The sequence below is a fragment of the Crinia signifera genome, chromosome 12 (assembly GCF_055691185.1).
Source record: "Crinia signifera chromosome 12, ASM5569118v1, whole genome shotgun sequence".
NCBI classification, from domain to species: Eukaryota; Metazoa; Chordata; class Amphibia; order Anura; family Myobatrachidae; genus Crinia; species Crinia signifera.
The window spans coordinates 7,971,541-7,992,422 of NC_139228.1; the positions used below are offsets into that span (position 1 = coordinate 7,971,541).

Consider the following 20,882-nt stretch of genomic DNA (forward strand, 5'->3'; position numbering starts at 1 on the left):
ATGTGTCATCTGTGTAAATCCGCCCCTCCCATGTGACGCACCTACCACAGCGTCACCAGTAGGTGGCTCCCTCCTGTCCGTCTCAGGTGACGTCCTCCCAAAACAGGGGCAGCCGCCATTGTATACACACGTTACACAGTGACAGAATAACCCCGGGATCGGGAGGTCACCTGAGCCCGCTGGATGGGACGCTGTCTCTGTCTCTCAGGCGCTCGGTGCCCGCAGCAGCCCGGAGCGGCTTCTCCTCCGCTGTTATTGTTTCCTGAGCCAGTAATAGGAGGGGGCGGGGGCGCCCTCCTTATTTGGTATACTGTTCTGTAGCTGTTATTTCACACTGGTTCACATACCCGGTCCTCAGGAGGCAGGACCCCACACAGTTCACGTTTTCCAGGTCACCCGGCAGCTGCACAGATGCATGCATTACTCAATGTCATATTTTCAAAGACTTACAGGTGGAGCTAATTATTTCACTTGTGTTTCTGTGAGGAGACCTGGAAAACATGCACCGTGTGGGTTCCTGAGGACCGAGTTTAAAATCCTCTGATTTTGACCGGACGGCAAAAAACTGTGCTGGGCTTTTAATGTATAACATACCCACCAACACGCCCCAGTTCAGGAGGTACACATTGCCCTGCTCCTGGGCTTCACTCTGTATGATTACCAGCACCTGTACAGGGTACTTGATAAGAAGGTGAGGGTGGTCATACAGTAACAGGGAAGTCCAGGAGCAGAGCATTGTGCCCCTCCTGGAGAGGCTCGTGTCTGAAAGTATGCTGCAGCCACCTGTGCTGACTCCTGTCCCAGCCATACCTAGTAGGGATGGGTAATCATATGATGTTTCATCGGTAACATCGGATTTATGGTTCCAATGTTCGATGTTTAACCCTGCAATGTTGAGGATCCAATGTTTCATCTACATCGCTAGATTTCTCCCCCGATGTTTTTCTCAATCTTCCAATGTTTTTTGTTTTGTGTGTCAATGTGTGGTGCTTTCAATGCTTTGCAGCCAGCTCACTCTCTCCTTGATTTATATTCATTAAAAACTTAAGAGACTGATAAAAAAAAAAAAAAAACATTAACAAACATGACAGTATCACTGCTGGCTGGGCTTTCATATGTGTGTGTGGCTGTGTGCTGCTGCTGTGGGTGGTAGCTGACAGTGAAAGACAGTCTGGCCAGCCATTCAGCAGCAGCACACAGGACAGCCCCACCCCTGCCTCACTGCAACTGGAGCTGTTTGTGAGTCACTGTCGCACAGGTCTGGTTTGCATATCAGTGTTGATATACAGACCACACTGTGCTAGAAGCACTACAGCAGACAGCGACACTCCAGGCAGGGAAGAGGAACTGCATGGGTTTTCAGAGATAGCGGATGCTAGAATGAACAGTATAATGCGATAGTCACTAGTAGTGACATTGTGGTGAACTCCCTTCATATTTATTTATTTATTAATAGTTTCTTATATAGCGCAGCATATTCACTTGTGCTTTACAATAGGAGCCAGTGATACAACAAACTGGGTATTTACAGTCAGTCAAAGGCATGAGGGCCCTGCTCGCAAGCTTACAATCTATCAATTGATTTATTATTATGCAGCAAGCATATCACAGCACCTTACAAAGGGCCTGATTCAGTTGTGGATGCAGACATTTGCACAGTTTATTTCTGTGCAATGATTTATTAGTAACAGCGGCTGCAGATACTGAGTGACAGGTACAGTAGTTTCTATTTGAGGGAGGGGATGGGGGCTGGTTTGTCAAATGCAGACGTGTTTCAAACATTAATTTGCAGTTGCACTGGCTCCAGCGTCTTTGTTCTGATGGTTATTCTAAGCAACAATAGGGTTGCTCAGATGTTTGATGTTGGCAATGTTGCATCTTTTATACTTAAGTGGTGGATTTGAGAGTGCAACTGCATGCACCTCTGAATTAGGCCCAAAGTTTTTCCATATTAAAACAATCGTGATAAATGTATTTAAATGAAAGTATTTTTTTTATGAATTAGCAATAGCTTGCTATTACAAATGCCAGCATTGTCATGTTTTTTTATTGTGAGTTGTTGCAATATAGTTTTGATAGTTAATGCTTCATGTTTTTTTCCTTCCGTAACAAATTTGATTTACCACAAAACATGAATCATATATCCATTGTTAGTGTATAAACTGTAAGCCTCCAACAAGATAAACTTAATAGAGGGATTATTTATCATTTCAAAAGCTTATTAGTGTATTGTATGCTTTGTTAACCAGTTTATTGAAAAATATATCGAAACATCGGTTAACATCGGTTAACATCGGGTTCACAGTACCAATGTTTAGGTCTAAATGATGTTTTGCAACCAATGTTGAAAAACATCATTTGACCGATGTTTTCTTTCGATGTCCCATCCCTAATACCTAGTGCAACACAGGGTACTTCAGTCCCGACTCCTCCCCTTCAGTCCTGGCATCTCACCTTCCCAGATCTATCTCCTCCATCATACAAATAAGTATATTGTCAGTTTATTTGCTTTATTTTAGGCAAAACACCAAACAGCTATAAATCGTAACAATAAAAGCACCAAATAATGAAATAGAAGAAATATTCAGTAATAACAAAAGAAATAAACACAAATAATTAACTTTTTACAAAACAAAATCCATTCCCTCTTATACACCATGCCAGACAATAATTGCGTTCCATATATATATATATATATATATCAGAGAACAATAGATACTCGCCCATACACGGTGCAATGAACTCTGTGCTTTTAGTACTAGATTACATAGCTTCTAGTACAAAAAAGCATACCGTGTGCTACAGCAGCATGTTTTTTTGTACTAGATACGATGCGATCTAGTACTAAAAGCAAAGGCAGCACAGACTTTATGTGCTGTGCGATGGGATGTTGCAGGAGCGTGTATCTCATCGCACTGCCTTATTGCACCTTGTATGGGCACCTTTATAAATTAAGCACAAATCGCTCTGTGTCTAGGGAGCATAGCGATGCATGGCCTCGCACGTCGCTATCACCAGGCTAGATCATTCAAGCATGCAGTATAAATCTAGTCAGATCGCTTAGCCCAGGTGCAAATCATGTGTACTGCGATGTGCAATCTGCTATTAAAAGAACCTATTTTTTTCACTTCCCTTCAAATCACTCAGCACAGATCTCTATGCACACAGTTTGGTTTGCTGAGCAATCTAATACCCCTTTTACACCAAAACGCCGGGTCGCACCTGGCTTTTTTAGACCCAGGTTCAAGCCGGGTGCGACCCGGCGTTTAGTGCAATTTACACCGGGCGGACAGCCCGGCTCGCAAACGCGCCCCCCCCCCGGTGCTTGGAGATGACAGGATGATGTAATCTCCAAGCGCCAATCACGGCCGCCGCCGGACCGGAACGCTGCTGGGGGCAGCCCAGCACTAAGATAAGCTGCTGGGCTGCCCCCAGTCCCCGCACACACTCCCCCCGCCGTCGCACAGGAGGTGAATAGATGCCGCACACAGGCATCCGTTCACCTCCCTCCCCCGCTGCTGTGTGCAGAGTATAGCAGACAGCAGCGCCGGCTGTCAGTGTCAGACTGACAATCAGTCCAACCTGCGGTCCGCAGGTTGGACGTTCCCCATTCATGTAAATGGGAGCAGGGTCATCCAACCCGGCATTCCCATTTACACCGCCCTCTACCCAGGTCAGGACCTGGGTAGAAGTCCCGTGTAAAGGGACACGGCGTTAGGGATTTACACCGCCGAAGATCCGGGTCTGACCCGCCGCTGACCCGGATTTTTCGGCGGTGTAAAAGGGGTATAATCTAGACACCGGAAAGCTGAAGGTGTCTATATTGCTCACCTCGCTGGCACAAATCTCCCCGTGTGTAGGGTCCATATGACGTCGCACGGTAATAACAATCCTTATATACCTGTATAGCATTTATACATCTCTTCTCTGTACTTTACATGCATACCTGTATCTCTATAATTTTTGTATTTCACTGATAAGGATGTGATATGCCATTTTTAATCATTTGAAATACATTGTTTTAAAACCTATACATGCCCCTATTACAGACACCTTTTGTTCTTCTGTGTTGTACAGTATATATATCAAAGGAGACTCAACCTGTAATACCCTGCCTAGGGAATTTATCAATAAGATATCTCACTTACTGGCTGGATGGCTAGTGGGTCAGTGGTCTCAGACAGTGACTGGCAAGGAGGATGATCTCTCTGACTGGCTGTTCTCTGGATGCAGGAATGTAGCGTGCTTTCTCACTGTGCAGCAAAGTTGAGTGGAAGTGTAGCACACAGTAGTAGTAGTAGTAAAGTACAGACACAAATGGAACACACACTGATTCCTCTTCCTGTGTAAAGAATGTGTGTACACAGCACATGTTGGTTTCACCCACCCAATACTATACAGGTCGAGTATCCCGTATCCGAATATCCGTTATCCCGAAATACGGACATTCCAGAAAGTGAAAAAAAAATTTTTTTTTGCTAAAAACTCACTGGGGACATATGTAACAGCATCACTGGGGACATGATATGTAACTGGCACTATATATGTGCAAGACAATGATTGCTTGGCATTCAAATTCAGTGCTGAGATAGTACACACATTTTGTTTCACGTTTTGAAACCTTGTTTTTTGAACAATTAAAATATGTTTGTGTGTATTTTATGTGGTAATAAAATATATTTGTGTGTATATTATGTGTTTATACAGCATAAATGCAAGATACTTCAAAATACATCATTGAAATATTAAAATATTCCGAAATACGGAATAATCCGTTATCCAAAATTCTCCTGGTCCCGAGCATTTTGGATACGGGATACTCAACCTGTATTGTTCTATATTTTCCCACTAGCCTGCCATTTAATACACAGCAACTTCCTTATACTGGGGGAAGATGAAAGCAGCCTGACTGTCAATGAATAAACAGTGTTGATTAGATGCCTCTGCGGTAGTAAATCAGATGTGACCTGCTGCGGCTGGGGGACGCTGACAACAGCTCACATCCAGGGAGACAGAGGAGGGAACGCAGCCAGGACTTAACTTCAGAGTGTTTGTTTACTTTGTCCTGGCTGACTGGAAGCCTAGGGGGGCAGTCGCCCCAATCGCCCCCCTCTAAATCCGTCCCTGGGCAGATGGGGCCTTTCACATGCACACCAGTTTTTGGTGTGCCGCTGCAGCTTTGGGTGTGGATCGTATTATCTACCACTTAGGTCAACAGGGTTCTAGGTCGCCATGGATGAAGGTCGACAGGGGACATGGTTTTTGGTCCACAAATGCGTTAGGTCGAGTACAAGGTTTTTTGGGTCGGTCGCACAAAACCTCTAGTAAAGAGAGGTGGACCCCCGTGTCAGTTGGAGCGATAATAATAAGAGGTTGTTTCAACCTACGCTCAGACACGCCTACTGATCTGCCAGACCAATATTTCTGGACAGACCAGACGCACACTACCTATAAAGTGAAATACAGTAAAACATCTCTGCAACATCTGCCTGCCACCTTGGTTTTAAAAATTGTGTGAACCCCACCTTTGTTTGTTGTTATTTGTTAACATTTTATCTCGCAGTTCTTAAAAAGAATTATTAAAAGTTAAATTTTATTTCTGTTTGGTGCACCTACACAGGACATCTTTCTCTCTCTTGTGTGTTTACAAATGCGTTAGGTCGACAGGTTGCGAGGTCGACATTGTTTTTTTCACTGTCTTTTGACCTGAATGTCGACACAGTCCACATTGACACAGTTGGAAGTCAACCGTAGCCGCTCGTATTGCTTCGGGCACGGTGCCTCACTACGCGCGGCACACTATTTTATTCTCCGACCAAGCCCTAGTGGATGGTAGGGCATGAAATACTGCCTGTCGGCACATGTCGGCTCAAAAAGCAGTGAAAAAACCCATGTCAACTTGTCGACCTAGACACCTATCGACCTTCATTCATGTCGGCCTAGAACCCTGTCGGCCTAGTTACCTGTCGACCCAACAGTGTCGACCTAATGACTGTCAACCTAAGTGTGGTCAATAATACGACAGTATCACGCAGATTTCCCTGTCCCACAATTAATTTTCCAAGCATGGCAGAAATAGATATAGATATATTTTTAATCACAACATTTACCCGGCTAAAAACGGGCGCATGCTAAAGGCTCTGCCATCCGTTCAAAACCGGATGCAGGAATGTAGAGTGCTTTCTCACTGTGCGCAGGGGCGGATCCAGGATAAAATGACAGGGGGGGCACCATGATAAAAGAGGGTTTAGGTGGGGAAGGGCCAGAGTTAGTGGTGCCAGTGTACATGCTAAGAGAGCTGCAGAGAGAGGGTGGCAATGGGATTAAAAATAGGCCCTGGCATTTAAAGTACGCAGGCCCACCATGGCGACAAAAGTGAAGGATGTAGTTGTGCGCGTGCCAAAGGCGTGCTCTGGAAAAGGGGTGTGGCCACTCAACAGGGGGCATGTCCTTGAGTGTAGTGTACAACACCATATACAACTTCTACACATTATGCAACAAAATACTAGACGCCATTATACTTGCCCCTTACACATGATGCCAAATGGAATGAGCCAAAATTCAAACAATGCCACATGGATTGAGCCAAAATTCACATAATGCCACATGGATTGAGCCAAAATTCACATAATGCCACACGGATTGAGCCAGAATTCACATAATGCCACACGGATTGAGCCAGAATTCACATAATGCCACACAGATTAAGACAAAATTCACAATTCGCTTTATAAACAGGGACATTGTCCACCAAAGGCTTGCATTAAACATTTACACCATAATGTCCATTGCACGTTAAGTTACACGGCATGATGTCCATTATGTATTATGCCAAACACCATAATGCCTATTAAAAATTATGCTACATACAGTAAGTGCTGCTTATCTACATGCTCATTGCCAAGGGTTCCATGCTCATTGCCAGAGGTTCCATGCTCGTTGCCATGTGGGATTACATGCTCATTGCCAACAGGGAATACATGCTCGTGGTAAATGGGGGACAGCCACCACCAGGCAGAAGTGATAGCCACTGACAGTTGCAGAGCCTGGCTGTATTCCGAGCACTGCAGGTCCCAGCTATTTGAAATAATACCCATTTCACACCAGAAAATGCATTCCCAGGTTGGCCCCTTTTACACCAGCCTAGTCCCTGCATTTTCTGGTGTGAGGGGAAGAGAAAACCACCCCTCCCCCTTTAACCAGTTATCTCATTTAACCGGCTATATCTTCGGAACTAACTGACCTATTTACATGAGACAAGTATCATATTGAAGAACTTTTGAGTGGGCTTTGAATGATTTTGGTCCAGTGAAACTGGAATGTTTGGTTCCAGAGTAATCTGCCCTCAAGAACATGAACAGCCATGAAATTACATTTCAAAAATAAAAAAATCGATTTACACGCTATATCTCTGGAACCGATTGACCTATATGGACCATCCGCTCCTGTGATGCCGGGGGGGGGGGGGGGGACTGGACTGGCAGCTGTCGGAACCGGGTGGGGGTCGGAATTGACGGGTCCCATATTATCCTATGGGGAAAAAATGTTACAGCTTTACCAGGCGATATCTCCGGTTCCCGGGGGGCTAGAGACATGGGGCTGGGCTCGTTGGAAAGCTCTGGTCCTCATCTACAAAATGAATGACAGGGGGGGCACGTGCCCGGGTGCCCCCCTGAATCCGCCACTGTAGGTCACCGACTCTATATGCTGATTATAATGGACAGGCATATGGACAGATCTATGGCGTGGGGAGATTACAGCCAATTTAAATACCGCATGTAGTCGAGCACAAGGAGACACAGTCCAGCAGAAAGAGGAGGCTGCACGATTCCAGCACAGCTGCAGACCTCTACTATAAGGCACAGTCCCTCATATCACATAATTTGCTTTAACTTTGGCAATCTTTATGAGCAACGAATTAATCCAGAAATAATAGCAGAGTCACTTGCATATAATTGTAAAAAATAAAAGTCAATACTGCACCCAATTCTTGCTGCTTTTTAGGATAACTCCTTCAGTCACTGTCTGTGCAATTTGGCGAAGGCCAGTACTTGTTATTGTTAGGACCGGCTACAGGTACTGGCAGCGCTCTCACCGTTCCTTTCCCCGGCTCCAACTGCTGGGCTGGTCCGGACCACACATGCACACGCTGCGTGTCCTGAGATATTCACAGGCGCCGTGGGACTTTCCCTCTGGGACCTGGTGCTTCCTAGGCTCCCCCAGAGTCAGGGTGGGATTCGCGCGCTTCTGCTGTGCACGCCGCACGGCTCTCTTACTCTGGGATCCCCCAGGCATCCTGTCAGTGAATGTGCCAGCCGCTTTGCCTTCTGGTACCTTTCCGGGACACGGCTGTACAGTGTGATCACCTCCGGCGGCTGTGCACGGGTCTCCGATATGCGGTGCACTGGGTAAGCTTTAGTGGAGGCTGCGACCGGTTCGTGGCTGCGGAGACTGCCGGGTTAGGGCTGCTGGAGGCGGCTGCAGACCATCAGGGGGTATATGCGTTCCACCTGCCTGGGAGCTCACACGCCTACCTCCTCACTCCTGCACCGCCGTGGCCACGCCCCCCCAATGAGTCCCAATATGGTCTCTGATGGTTTAAGTAAGCCACAGCCGTGGCATTTCTGACTGTATTCGGTAGATTGGATTTTTCTTTGGACCACAGACCTTGCAATCTGAGGTGCAGGATCACCGCCCCCCAGCCCCTGAGACTGGCATCGGTCGTGCCAGCCCGCCAATCCCATGAGCGTAGAAAACGCCCAATTTGCAGAGACTCCAGATTCGTCCAACACTGTTTTCGGGTTCCTTGACCAACAGGCCAAAATGCCATGACTGCCATTACTTTAGTGAAAACTCTCGGAGCAGTGGCTATTCCGAAAGGTAGGGCCTGAAATTGCAGATGAGTTTCTCCTATTGCAAAATGCAAGAAAGCTTGATGGTCTCTGCATATAGGCACGTGTAAATAAGCGTCCTGGATGTCCACTGACACTAGAAACTCTCCAGGTTCTATGCTTAAGAGCACCGACCTCAGAGACTCCTTCCTGAAGTGGTCCACCCACAGATGTAGGTTTAAAGACTTCAGATTTAGAATGGGTCTGAAGGAACCAGCTGGTTTGGGGACTAAGAAAAGAATCTCTTCTTTCTTTCCTCCTGAGACACCGGGTTCACCACACCCCTCTTGAGAAGCGACGAGCTGCCTCCAAGAGGGCTTTCCGCCATAGGGATGTAGTGAAGAAAACCTGTGCGGGAACACTGATTCTACCTATCCCGAAAACTGCCGGAGGCGACCTCCCACTCGGACTCCAAATCGGGGAGTCTCCACCCAGTCTTGCTGAGGACTTATACTCACATTCGGAAGGGTGTTTCTTTGCAAAAGGTCCCGAAACATGATCTGGGAGCCTTTCCTATGCTAGAAGGAAGCTTTCCTCTATCTGTTTGTCCTCTATTGGAGGCACTCCCTATAAAGGAGGAGTGAAAGGACTGCCTAAAAGCTCTGGATGCTTAGAGGTGGTGGGCAGAAAAGAGCTATTTCCCCCTGTGGCCTGTATAAAGGTGGAATAGAGTTTCACTCCAAAAATAATTTCTCCCTAAAAGGCCAAAACCTCTAGAGACTTCTTCAAACCAGAGAGATCTCCTGGCTGTCACTGAGGTAGCTGTCACTCCTTTACGCCATCTTCCCCAGCTACACAAACGTACTCTGTAGCTCACTTTAAGATTCCAGTCAAAGTAAAAGTTACGGTGTCACTTTATCATGGCCTTACAAAACCCAAGCAGATGCCTTAATAGGGCATAAGGTAAAAGCTACCCTTTCACACAACAGTAAGACAGCCTTCAATCTTTTTTGTCTACGGGGTCCTTAAAAACAAGCAGGTAAAGCAGTGAGTAGACAACCTGGTCACAGGGGCCTCCACCAGAGGGGTCTTTTCCCCCAATTCTATGGGCGGTATTCAATGTGAATACCGGCGACGTGCAGCGAATCCTGTTTAGGATTCGCTGCACATTCGCCACTGGTCACCGCGTTCCGGAGCCTCGCCGGCTCCGGTATTCAACGAGTCAGGGGCTCGCTGCCCCTGACCGGCGAATATGAGCTCCTGCGGCGGACGCCGCAGGGAGCCTGAGGACGGTGGCAGGCAGAGAGATGGAAGTCTCCCTGCCTGCCGCAGAGCGTATTGTGAGGGGGAGGTGGGCTCCCCGGGTGCCAGGCAGCACAGGCTGCCCCCCGGGGTGCCAGCAGGGGACCGGGTATATTCACTACACCCGATCATGCATATGTAATGATCGGGTGAAGTGAATAAATGAATATCTAATGAGCGGCTCGGCTCCGGCGCCCCCTGCTGGCTGGTCAGTGTAAAAAAAAAAAAATATATATATATATATATATATTTTTTTTTTTTTTATTAAATATATATTCATGTGCTGTAAAAAAAAAATAGCATGCCCCTCCTCAGAATAAAATTCCTGATTTTTTGACACCAAATGTAAAAAACAAAACACTTTATTTTAAAAGGTCACATTCCACTTCTCCATAAAAAGATAGCGATTGCTACTCGGTGAATCATGGCGAAAAAAACCTTGAAATGTATTCGCCATCTGGTCATTGAATAGGGTGATTCACCGTTTTAGTCAGAAATTCGCCTTACAGCACAAAATCGCCATAAAAACCTGGCGAATCAGCCTCATTGAATACCGCCCTATGTGCTCATCTAGCACTAGGCATATGTTTGCAAACCCTTAGGGCATGAGAAACCTGATACCAGGCGTCTTCCATGCTTCCCCGAGGGGAAAGGTAACTGTATCCCTGCGCAGTCTCTAAAATACTCTGCGCTGGTACTTTTATCCTCCTCTGAGAGAATCAAAGCCTGCTTAACTGCTAGAATCAATCCTCAATATCAGAATTTCTTCCCTTAAAGGTGTCCTCAAGAAACACACCTCATTATCCGAATGTAAATTCAGCAGAGGTGGTGTAGATAAGGGGTACCTGGGGAAAATTATCTCAGGAGCCTTGCACAATTTGATGCCCTAGGCAAGATATTTGTTGGTGCCCCCCGCTGATTGACACATGCAAATGGATGTTTAGCATAAACATGCATTCGCAGCCTTGCGTGTGGGGGCGAAATCATCTGACGGGTGTTCCCATGCTGGGTGGGAGAGAGGTAGCTGACAGGTAATGAGATAGCGGAAGAAGGGGAGAGATACTGTAGTCAGTCTGAAAACAATGGGGTGGTGATAGTGGCGGCTAGGCTGTTAAGTGGTAGAGACCACAGGGGCAACAGTGGTGGCTGGGTAGGAGAGAGGTAGAGCTCATGGGGGGCAACAGCTGTTGTTAGGTGGGAGAGAGGTAGAGACCGCGGGGGGTGACAGCGATAGGAGATTTGAAGTTGGAATGCAACAGATAGCTGAAATAGGTAATATAGTGTGTGTGTGTGTATATATAAATATATATATATATATAATACGTACTGGCGGAACTTAAGTAAAAATAAGACACAGAGACCAACTTTTGTGTCCTGATGAAAATGGGGTTCTCTATTGAAACGTTGCCAACCTAAGGGCTGGTCTCTGTGTCTTATTTTTACTTGAGTGCCGCCGGTATGTACAGATGAATCTGGCCTCAGTGTTGCTGGCGAATCGCCAGCAGCATGTTGCTGGCGAATCGCCAGCAGCATGCTGCTGGCGATCCGCCAGCAACACGGCGCCTCTATCTGACTGAGACGCGCGTGCGTCCCCCACGCACGCGTGTCTCACTATCCGGGCGGCGAGGCGGATGCAATACTGTCCGCCTCCCGCTCGAGGGGGCTGGGGGGGACCTCTGGCCACTGTGGGGGGGTGCGGTCGAGGGCAGCACCGTCGGAAGGGGACGTGCGCGCACCTCGTGGCAGGGGATGGCGACGCCATCGCCTGCAAAGATGGATCCCGCTACATCTGTATACTACATAGAAATTTCAGTAGCTGTGGCTCTGACTTTTACTTCGTAAAGACACACTTGTAGCTTACCAGAAAACCAGGATGCCAAAGTAATAGGGCTCACAGAATGTTGGGAGGAGGAAAAAGGACTAGGAGATTTTACTAAGTCATCTCTCTGCTATGGTAATCATAGGCCTGCTCAAGGGCAGCTGCCCACGCAGGTTCAGGCTGCCCAGACCTCTGGGCTTGAGCCCAACTGGGCACAGACTCACATGAGGGGCACAAATCACCCTGATCCATCTGTTCATCTGTTAATTAACACTACAAAATCTGCAAATAATTAACATGGCAGACGCTCCCTCCCCATGAGTAGCAGCACTACACCTTTTAGTCATGAATAGATGTCAGGCATTAGCTAAGAATAATGTAACAGTGTACTTATCTGTCTGCGCTGCTGCAATGGTCCCTCAGCGATCACCAGGGAAGGCGCTGCCCAGGAGAGACTGTCACTCAGTTCTGCAGTGTAATCCAAACTTCAGCCAGAACAGAGTGTAGGGAGAGACCCAGTCTCTGCTTCAGTGGGGAGGGAAGCCTGTTGGCGCCCTTTCCTCCATCAGCAGCTCCTACTAAGTGTCTCCCCTCAGACCGGGACCACTTGGAGATGTCCAATTAATAGGCTTCACCTCTATTTTAGAGATGTGGAGGCTCTGATTAACTCTGATTTCAAAGCAGGATCTCATTGGCTATCAACTGTCAACAACTGTCATGTGATTTGGGATAGCCAATAAGATCCTGCTCTGAAATCAGAGTAAATCAGAACCTGCACATCTCTACTCCATTTCTGGATTTCAGCCTATAAACCCCTTAAGATGACGCCCGCTGTCCCCTACGATCCCCCCCCCCCCCCCCCCCCCCAAGCAGGGAGCCGGTTCAGGATGCCCCCAGGGCACAGGAAAACCTCTCTGTAACAGAGGTTGAAGCGCTGTGTAGTAGACGCCGCTGTGTCTCTCTGCTCACAGAACACTGACAGGACGCGCTTCTGTCAGCTCCTGCTGCGCTCTCAGTGTGTGTGAACTTCTAGTAGAAGTAACACACTGAAAAGCCTGTATTAACTAGTGAATTAATAAAATAAAAAACGGTACTTGTTTCCTATCTGGGCGCTCGCTAAGTTAATTGCGCACCATGCTATTCTCCGTATAAAAATCGGATCGCATCGGATACCACAAATACACATACACGATATTGAACGATGCGATCCGATTCGATTTCCCATAGGAAACAATGTTAAATGGATCAATTTACCCAAATCAGCATAGGGAAGAATGGTAAATGGGCCAGAAACCCCAAAAAAACCCACAGAGCAGTGGAATGTCCCCCCAAAAGTAGTTGACGCCACCCCGCCATCAACGTGAACCCGAAGCGTGGCGAGCGCAGCGAGCCCGCGAGGGGCGGCGGTACGCGTCCTCCGACCTTTTCATGCCCTACTATCCACTAGGGCGTGGAGTGAGAATAGAATAGTGTGGCGAGCGCAGCGAGCCACCGAGCCCGAAGCGTGGCGAGCCCCGCGAGGGGACGCGGATACCTTCACAGGTAAACGCGTCCCTTCGCGGGCTTCCCAGGTGTCTGCGTCGCCATGGACACCTGGGAAGCCCGCGAAGGAAAGCGTTTACCTGTGAAGGTATCCGCGTGCGCTCGCCACACTATTCTATTCTCACTCCACGCCCTAGTGGATAGTAGGGCATGAAAAGGTCGGAGGACGCGTACCGCTGCGCTCACCACGCTTCGGGTTCACATTGATGACGGGGTGGCGTCAACTACTTTTGGGGGGACATTTCAATGTTCAGGGGTGTTTTTGGCCCATTTACTATTGTTCCTATGATAATTTGGCTAAATTGAGCCATTTCACATTGTTTCCTATGGGAAATCGAATCGCATCGCATACCATCGTACATCATCGAGTACCGAATCCGATGCGATCCGATTTCATTACGGTGCCGTACGTAGAAAACCTGGGCGCCCAGATAGGAAACAAGTACCCAAACTGAACTCTGGGATGCAGAAGGGAGGAGCCTGCCTCTCAAAGAAGTCAGCATAGGTGCCTTGCTCCTGCGGACCCTCCAACATCCCAAGGTTGAGTTGTGTCTCCAGGATGGACAGAAGAGAAACAAAGAAATGGCCGCCTCCTAGTGTAATAATATATAGACAACAGATAAAAGAGCAGATGATAATAATGTGGACCCGTACATAAAATTAATAATGGAAATTAATAATGTAAGGCTGGTCTGATAACTTGAAAAAATTCCACAAACAGTCCTCCAGCAGGGTTATTTTCTGTAGTTTAATTAAGAAACCAAAATGCAAAAAAGGCACACAAAAATTAAATGTACATAGTGTAATTCTGTTTACAATACACAAAAAATAAAAGTGAATTCTGTGCATAAAAGGAGTAAGCTTATTTGCAAATAAATATTTTTGCTGGAATGAAGAAGGTCCCACCAACTGGGCACAACCACCCTCCCCCTCCAAGAAGGTCCTATGAACGTGGTGCATCCACAACACACTTACCACAAAAAGCTCCTATTTTCACAAGTGCACAAAAATGATAATTAGTACCTCAGTCTACTTTAAGTCACCCATGGCCACATGGATATACCGAAAACATTCTAAAAATGTCTCCATACGTTACTAGCAACACTATAAAATTGGAAACAATAACGATGTAAGCTAACTAGTGGTCCCCTTGCACAAACCTACAAATTGGACACAAAAAAGGAAAAAGTCAAAAATTCTTTAGCGGCATTCCGTGACAATGAGAGGCAGAGAGAATCTATGGTTCATGAAAATCAGGCTTTAACCTAAAAAGAGAAAAATAATAAATTAAGTAAACATAACTTTGATAACCTCTCTAGAGGGATAACACATCATATAGAGCAGTGGTTCCCAACTTCAGTCCTCAAGCACCCTCAACAGGACTTTTGAACATTTTGTACATAATGAACAGCCCAAAGAAAGAGTTCTTATCCACACCCTGGACTGGACTGACAAAGTTTATAAAATATCCATTAAAAGGGAAAATAAGTATTTGTGTCAATAGGGTCCAGACAAGAAAGTGAACTATTAAAACCGGAAGTCATTTAGTAATACAGGTCGAGTATCCCGTATCCGAGTATCCGTTATCCGAATTATTCCGAAATACGGACATTCTAGAAAGTAAAAAAAAAAATTTTTTTTGCTAAAAACTCACTGGGGACATTTGTAACAGCATCACTGGGGACATGATATGTAACTGGCACTATATATGTGCAAGACAATGATTGCTTGGCATTCAAATTCAGTGCTGAGATAGTACACACATTTTGTTTCACGTTTTGAAACCTTGTTTTTTGAACAATTAAAATATATTTGTGTGTATTTTATGTGGTAATAAAATATATTTGTGTGTATATTATGTGTTTATACAGCATACATGCAAGATACTTCAAAATACATCATTGAAATATTAAAATATTCCGAAATACGGAATAATCCGTTATCCAAAATTCTCCTGGTCCCGAGCATTTTGGATACGGGATACTCAACCTGTACGGAATAATTACATTTGTTCTTTAAACCACTTAACTGGAACATCACAGCTTCACTGTTTTACCGCCTGCTCCCTGTAGCCTCTGGGGGCCGGGAGGACGGGTAATAACTACTTGCTTATATTCCCTAAGCCGCTGCTAATGAGGGTGATTCACACGGGAGCGCAATGTTTTTCATTTGTGCATGCGCTGTGTGAAAGCAGCCACGGCAAACAGAGTGTTTGCTGGGCGCTTGCACACAACATTGCGGGTGGGGGGGGGGGCATGGGGCGGTGGAAAGGGAAATGCGCCAATGGGAACGCCCAGCGTTTCATGGGCGTTCCCATGAAAATGCTGGGCTGTCTCATACTAATGGCCAGATGACGTGGGTGCCGGGAGCGGGCAGCTGACATCACCGGATGTCAGCTGCCCGCCATGTTCCCCTCCAGGACACACACAAAACTAAGACACCTGAGAGTTTTGCGTGTACGCCCCACATCATTCCATGGATGGCGATCATCAAATGATATGGGCGTCTCCCCATAGGCTATGAATGAATGTTTATGCATAACCTGCAGCTGCAGGCTGGCGTGTACAGCTGGGCTGACCAATCAGCAGCATGGCAGGCACTGGGGGAGGGTGTCATTGTCCACAGATACTTCAGGTACAGCCGATATTTTATATTGCTGTCCTGTTTCCGTTTACCGTATATGTGAGGTTGAGGGTAGGATCCCCCAACCTCACAAATACGGTAGTAGGGAAGCACCTCCCAGCCCAGGGGTGGGCAATAATTTCAGTGTGGGGGCCGCTTAACACTTCCAGTAAATGGTCGAGGGCTGCACTCAGGAAAAGGGGGTGTGGCGATGCAAAAGGGGGTGTGGTCTCAAATGGGGGGTGTCCTTGAGTGTAGTGAGTGTTGAGAACATGCTGGTATGACATATTGCTGTATACAGGCACACTTCCAGCATTGAATACACTCCACAAATACAATCTCCTATACACGAACAGGTTTCTTGCTAGATGCCAAGAAAAGGGTTTTGTGCACTTTGCCAGGGGTTACATGCCCATTGCCACTGGGGATTAAACCTCCGCCTCTTCCCTCCCTCCCTCTCTCTCTCTCTCTCCACCATGCATGGTAATAACGGCAACAGCTGGGCAAAGTGGTGGACAACTTACCCGTGCTTGGGCATGCACATGACATATGGGGACATTGGAGGACTGGATATTATTTTATGTTGCAGCTTTCTTTCTGTGCTTGGGCATGCACATGCCATGTGGGGACATATTTCATGTTTGTTAAGGGGATGGACACCATTTTCTTTCCAGAGAGAAAATGATGCCCATCCCCTCAACAAACCTGATGTTCCCACATGGCATGTGCATGCCCAAACACAGAAAGAAAGCTGCAAGCATAAAATAAAATCCAGTCCTCCAATGTCCCCATATGTCATGTGCATGCCCAAGCACATAAAGAAATCATTAAGCTGCAAGCCGTGCCATTGATAACCTCCACTTCTCCCATGATGGATATTATATTTATAAACTGTCAGGTCTCAGAGGTCACTTACTCTGAGATAGTGGTGGCAGGGATTTGGGGAAGAGGCAGCAGAGGAAAGGCACAACTTTCATATGTAAAAACTCTGAGTCCCCCTCCCGACCTCATTAGAAGCAGGCAGCGGCAGGGGTAGCCGTCCGTGACTCCAGCCACCCACCTGCTCCAAAGAACATATCTCCTGCTGCGCAGCATACTGGCCACCTCCACATGTTGTTGGCGGGCCGCGGCGGTGTCGTCCTGCCCCCGCACTTTGCAGCGCAAAATGTAAGTGGAGTGACATCTTGACGTCCGGCCAGCCGCATCCAAGGAGCAGCAGACAGTGCTCTCCCAGCGGCCGGGATCCCGTACTACATTGCCCAAGATGCCTTGCGCCGGAAGTGAAGTGTCGTTCTCCAGCGTCTTTGGCTCTCCCCTGCCCGAGGTCGCAGTGCAGCGTGTGTCCCTGCTCTCCTCAGCGGCAGCACAGATAGGGCACAATGACAAGCGGCTCAGCCATCAGGCCACTTGTCATTGTGCTACAGGTTTGAGTGGCGGGCCAGTCATGAGCCTTTCGCAGGCCGCCTGTTGCCCACCACTGTCCTAGCCCCTACCTCCTAGAAAATAAATGTATCTTTATTGTAGATTTGTTAGATGCTCCCAAAAGTCATGGGGAATATTAGCACCTGGGCTCTATGCCCAAATATTCTGTGCTTAATAGGCCGGGAAGTTTATTAGTACTTGGCTTAGACTTTTGATAACCTCTAACAAAACTACAATAAAGAGACATGTCGCAGCCAACTCATCTACATTTTTAGTTCTATCTACACCATTTCAAACTTTTTGGAGCACAAATTTAAATGTCTACATGTTGTATATGTGAAAAGGTTGTGGGATCCTGCCCTCTTACTTTTTAAATTAAATAATAAAAGTTTACCTTTTAACAAGACTTACTGATGTACATCTAGAAGTGCAAGTGTTGATCTTCTGCATTTACACAGACTGGGTATAATGAAGGCTTTCCTTTGTAAGTGCCCAGTCGCTCCCGGTTTGAAGGACCAGTGGAAAAAACAGGATTTCATTTTGCAGAGCAATATTTACTAGACGAAATAGGGGCGGACTGTGCATATTTTAAGAGTGCTAATTACTTTGTCTGTCCTGGTACTACTCTCTAGGCAGTGTGTTTCTGCAGGCACATCTGCTATCCCAGCCAGCTCCGTCTCTCCTCGTCCTACTCTCTAGGCAGCGTGCTGCTGCAGGCACATCTGCTATCCCAGCCAGCTCCGTCTCTCCTCGTCCTACTCTCTAGGCAGCGTGCTGCTGCAGGCACATCTGCTATCCCAGCCAGCTCCGTCTCTCCTCGTCCTACTCACTAGGCAGAGTGCTGCTGCAGGCACTTCTGCTGTCCCAGCCGGCTCCGTCTCTCCTCGTCCTACTCACTAGGCAGCGTATCGCTGCAGGCACTTCTGCTGTCCCAGCCAGCTCCGTCTCTCCTCGTCCTACTCTCTAGGCAGAGTGCTGCTGCAGGCACTTCTGCTGTCCCAGCCGGCTCCGTCTCTCCTCGTCCTACTCACTAGGCAGCGTATCGCTGCAGGCACATCTGCTGTACCACTGATCTACATCTATCCGCAGGAACGCTGGGAGGTGGCGGGTCTGCTGGTACATCTCTGGACAGGACCATGCCTTAACCCAGGGGGTCCTTTCAAAATTTTGCTATGGGGAATACCCATTTCTAGTTCTGCCCCTTATGGAGATTTTCATTTTTAGGAGTGTTATAATTAATGTGTAAAAGGGATTCAAATTTGGACCCAATTCTGGGCTTGGTGGAGATGGGACCTCATCTTATAGATCTAGTGGTTTGTGCGCTGCACCTTCCAGTTGCACTTGGAAGGAAATGTGTGCGAGCAACTTGCAGTTGCAATCCCAATACAGCAACGATCTTTGGTAGTGACGGAACAGCGAGACATTGCAAATGTAGGAGCCGCTGACAAGTAAACAGATGCTCCCTGAAGCCATCACAACTTGCTCAGCAAATGCAACAAAAAAAATCCAAGGCACATGGATTCCCCTTGTCTCTGCATAGCCGGGCAGAATGGGTGCGGGAGCTACGACGCTGGAGCCATGTTTTATGCAAACGAGATCACAATTGCATGTCCAAACATGCCCTGAAAAATGCTCATGACACATCTGTGTTTTTGCAGATACTCCCCATTATGCCCCCATACAGCCTTTTCCAATCACTCAGCGACTAATTCCTCTCTGTGAATGGCAACGTAAAGGCACCTTGGGACGTTTGAACTGCGGCCACGACGCATGCTGCCGATTTACGCTCAACTACGACACCAGAGTTGTGACAGAATCTGAATCAGGCCCTTAGAATGTGAAAATGAAGACATAAAATTTTTACTTACGTCTCTTATATAGCCTAGTCCGGAATAATATTGCTAGCACCACCACTATCGACACCACAATCGCCACTGGAATAACGGTATGAACTCTACGGCCACCTGAAATACGAAAAGGAAAAATCCAGACATTTATTAACAACAAATTAGCAGGAGAACGTCAAATATAAACAGAACAGATACAGAAGGTTTGACAGTGCAATAATAGGGAGCTCCCTGTAGGCCAATCAGAAGATGATTTGATTCAATACTCAGCTCTACATTGTTATGTAACAGACTCCGTCCGAACATTTGTAGTGCAAATATGAGACAATCAGTACGGTGCTCATCTAAATTTGTAGCGGAAAACCGCTTCCAGCAGCCCGCAATGGAGCGCACATTCAGCGACATAGTGCGTATACACTGAATGACATTCTGTTTTGTATTTCCGACAATTCAGATTCGGCAAAATCGTTCAGAAGGTCGTCCAGCCTGTACCCAGCTTAAGACTGACCAGGAGCCGCCGTGTTCTGCCTCTTCTTCAAGACACACAGAAGTCATCACGCAGCTTATCCAATCAGAGACAGCGAGTGCACATTGCATATCTACTTTAAGATTGCGGATGATGGGGGCTGTATGGATGAGAGGTCGCAGTACTGGGCAACAGGAAGTGTAATTGCTGCACTCAATTATGTCACTCATTAAATAAAAGAAAATTTACAATGTGGCGACGGTTCGGTGGAGTAACTTTATGTCTCCTGACAGAGTTGTGTCCTTATGTCTGGGATTAGCTCCTACATTACAGGAAGTAATATAACAGAGTACACATATGGGGGAAGACCTTCCTAAGCCTGGCTTCCAATAATGGAGTCCCAGGCAACAAGATCCCTGATAAGTGCCAGTATTGTGCCTAATAAGATAGCCGTGGGCAAGTCATTAGGCTCAGTAAATTACCATGGTTAATTGAGAACCGGCCAAAGTGTTTGAAGGTGAGATGTTGACATAAGGTGTCCATACACGGAGCGATGTGCTCCAGCAGAGTGCTTTTTGTACTTGATATGATGCAATGTGATCTAGTACAAAGAGTCTGGGCTGCACATATTTTTTGTGATGTGATGTGCGCGCGCATCACACAGGGAAAACGCTCCGTGTATGGGCAATTTAAGCGATTTGGCTTAGTCAAAATCTTTGGCGGACTTGCCTGCACAGTATATTTGGACAGGTGATAGTGATGCCGGACATTGCCCACAGTGTACACACAGGATTCTAGTGAAAATCTTCTGGCGAATTCGCCCCGTGTGTACACAACTTTATACTAGTAAAAAGCAGCGCGCCTGCTAAAAAGCTTTAATTATTACAATAATGATGTTTCTAAGCAGCCACACACCAACCAGGGGGCCCCACACCCCAACACTGACATATTATATACATTGATCCAGGACTCACCGGCCTATGCATTAAAACCTCCAATGGCAGGTGGGAGGGGTTCTAATCCAAAGGGGG

General features: G+C 46.9%; 2 protein-coding genes and 1 long non-coding RNA gene across 6 annotated transcripts in view; 1 reads left to right on the forward strand and 2 right to left on the reverse strand.

Annotated features, from left to right (window-relative positions):
* Window positions 1-633, reverse strand: part of LOC146049959 (uncharacterized) — a 40,145-nt gene extending 39,512 nt beyond the window's left edge. Inside the window, exon 1 of one of the 3 annotated variants that reach the window (XM_083166669.1) lies at window positions 46-633. In XM_083166669.1, coding sequence (XP_083022795.1) covers window positions 46-119 — 74 coding nt within the window. In that variant the 5' untranslated portion in view covers window positions 120-633. Of the gene's footprint in view, window positions 1-41 lie in introns of all 3 variants that reach the window. The other 2 variants (XM_083166671.1, XM_083166670.1) reach the window with 2 other exon arrangements.
* Window positions 117-20,106, forward strand: LOC146049962 (uncharacterized). The gene is made up of 2 exons (XR_014466242.1): window positions 117-305; window positions 19,840-20,106. It is a non-coding gene; the product is annotated as an uncharacterized LOC146049962 (long non-coding RNA).
* LOC146049961 (uncharacterized) overlaps window positions 14,224-20,882 on the reverse strand; it is a 54,303-nt gene continuing 47,644 nt past the window's right edge. For both annotated transcript variants that reach the window (XM_083166673.1, XM_083166674.1), the window contains exons 6-7: window positions 19,407-19,502; window positions 14,224-14,759 (exon numbers count right to left, since the gene is read on the reverse strand). In XM_083166673.1, the coding sequence (XP_083022799.1) occupies window positions 14,755-14,759; window positions 19,407-19,502 (101 nt within the window). In that variant the 3' untranslated portion in view covers window positions 14,224-14,754. The remainder of the gene's footprint in view (window positions 14,760-19,406; window positions 19,503-20,882) is intronic.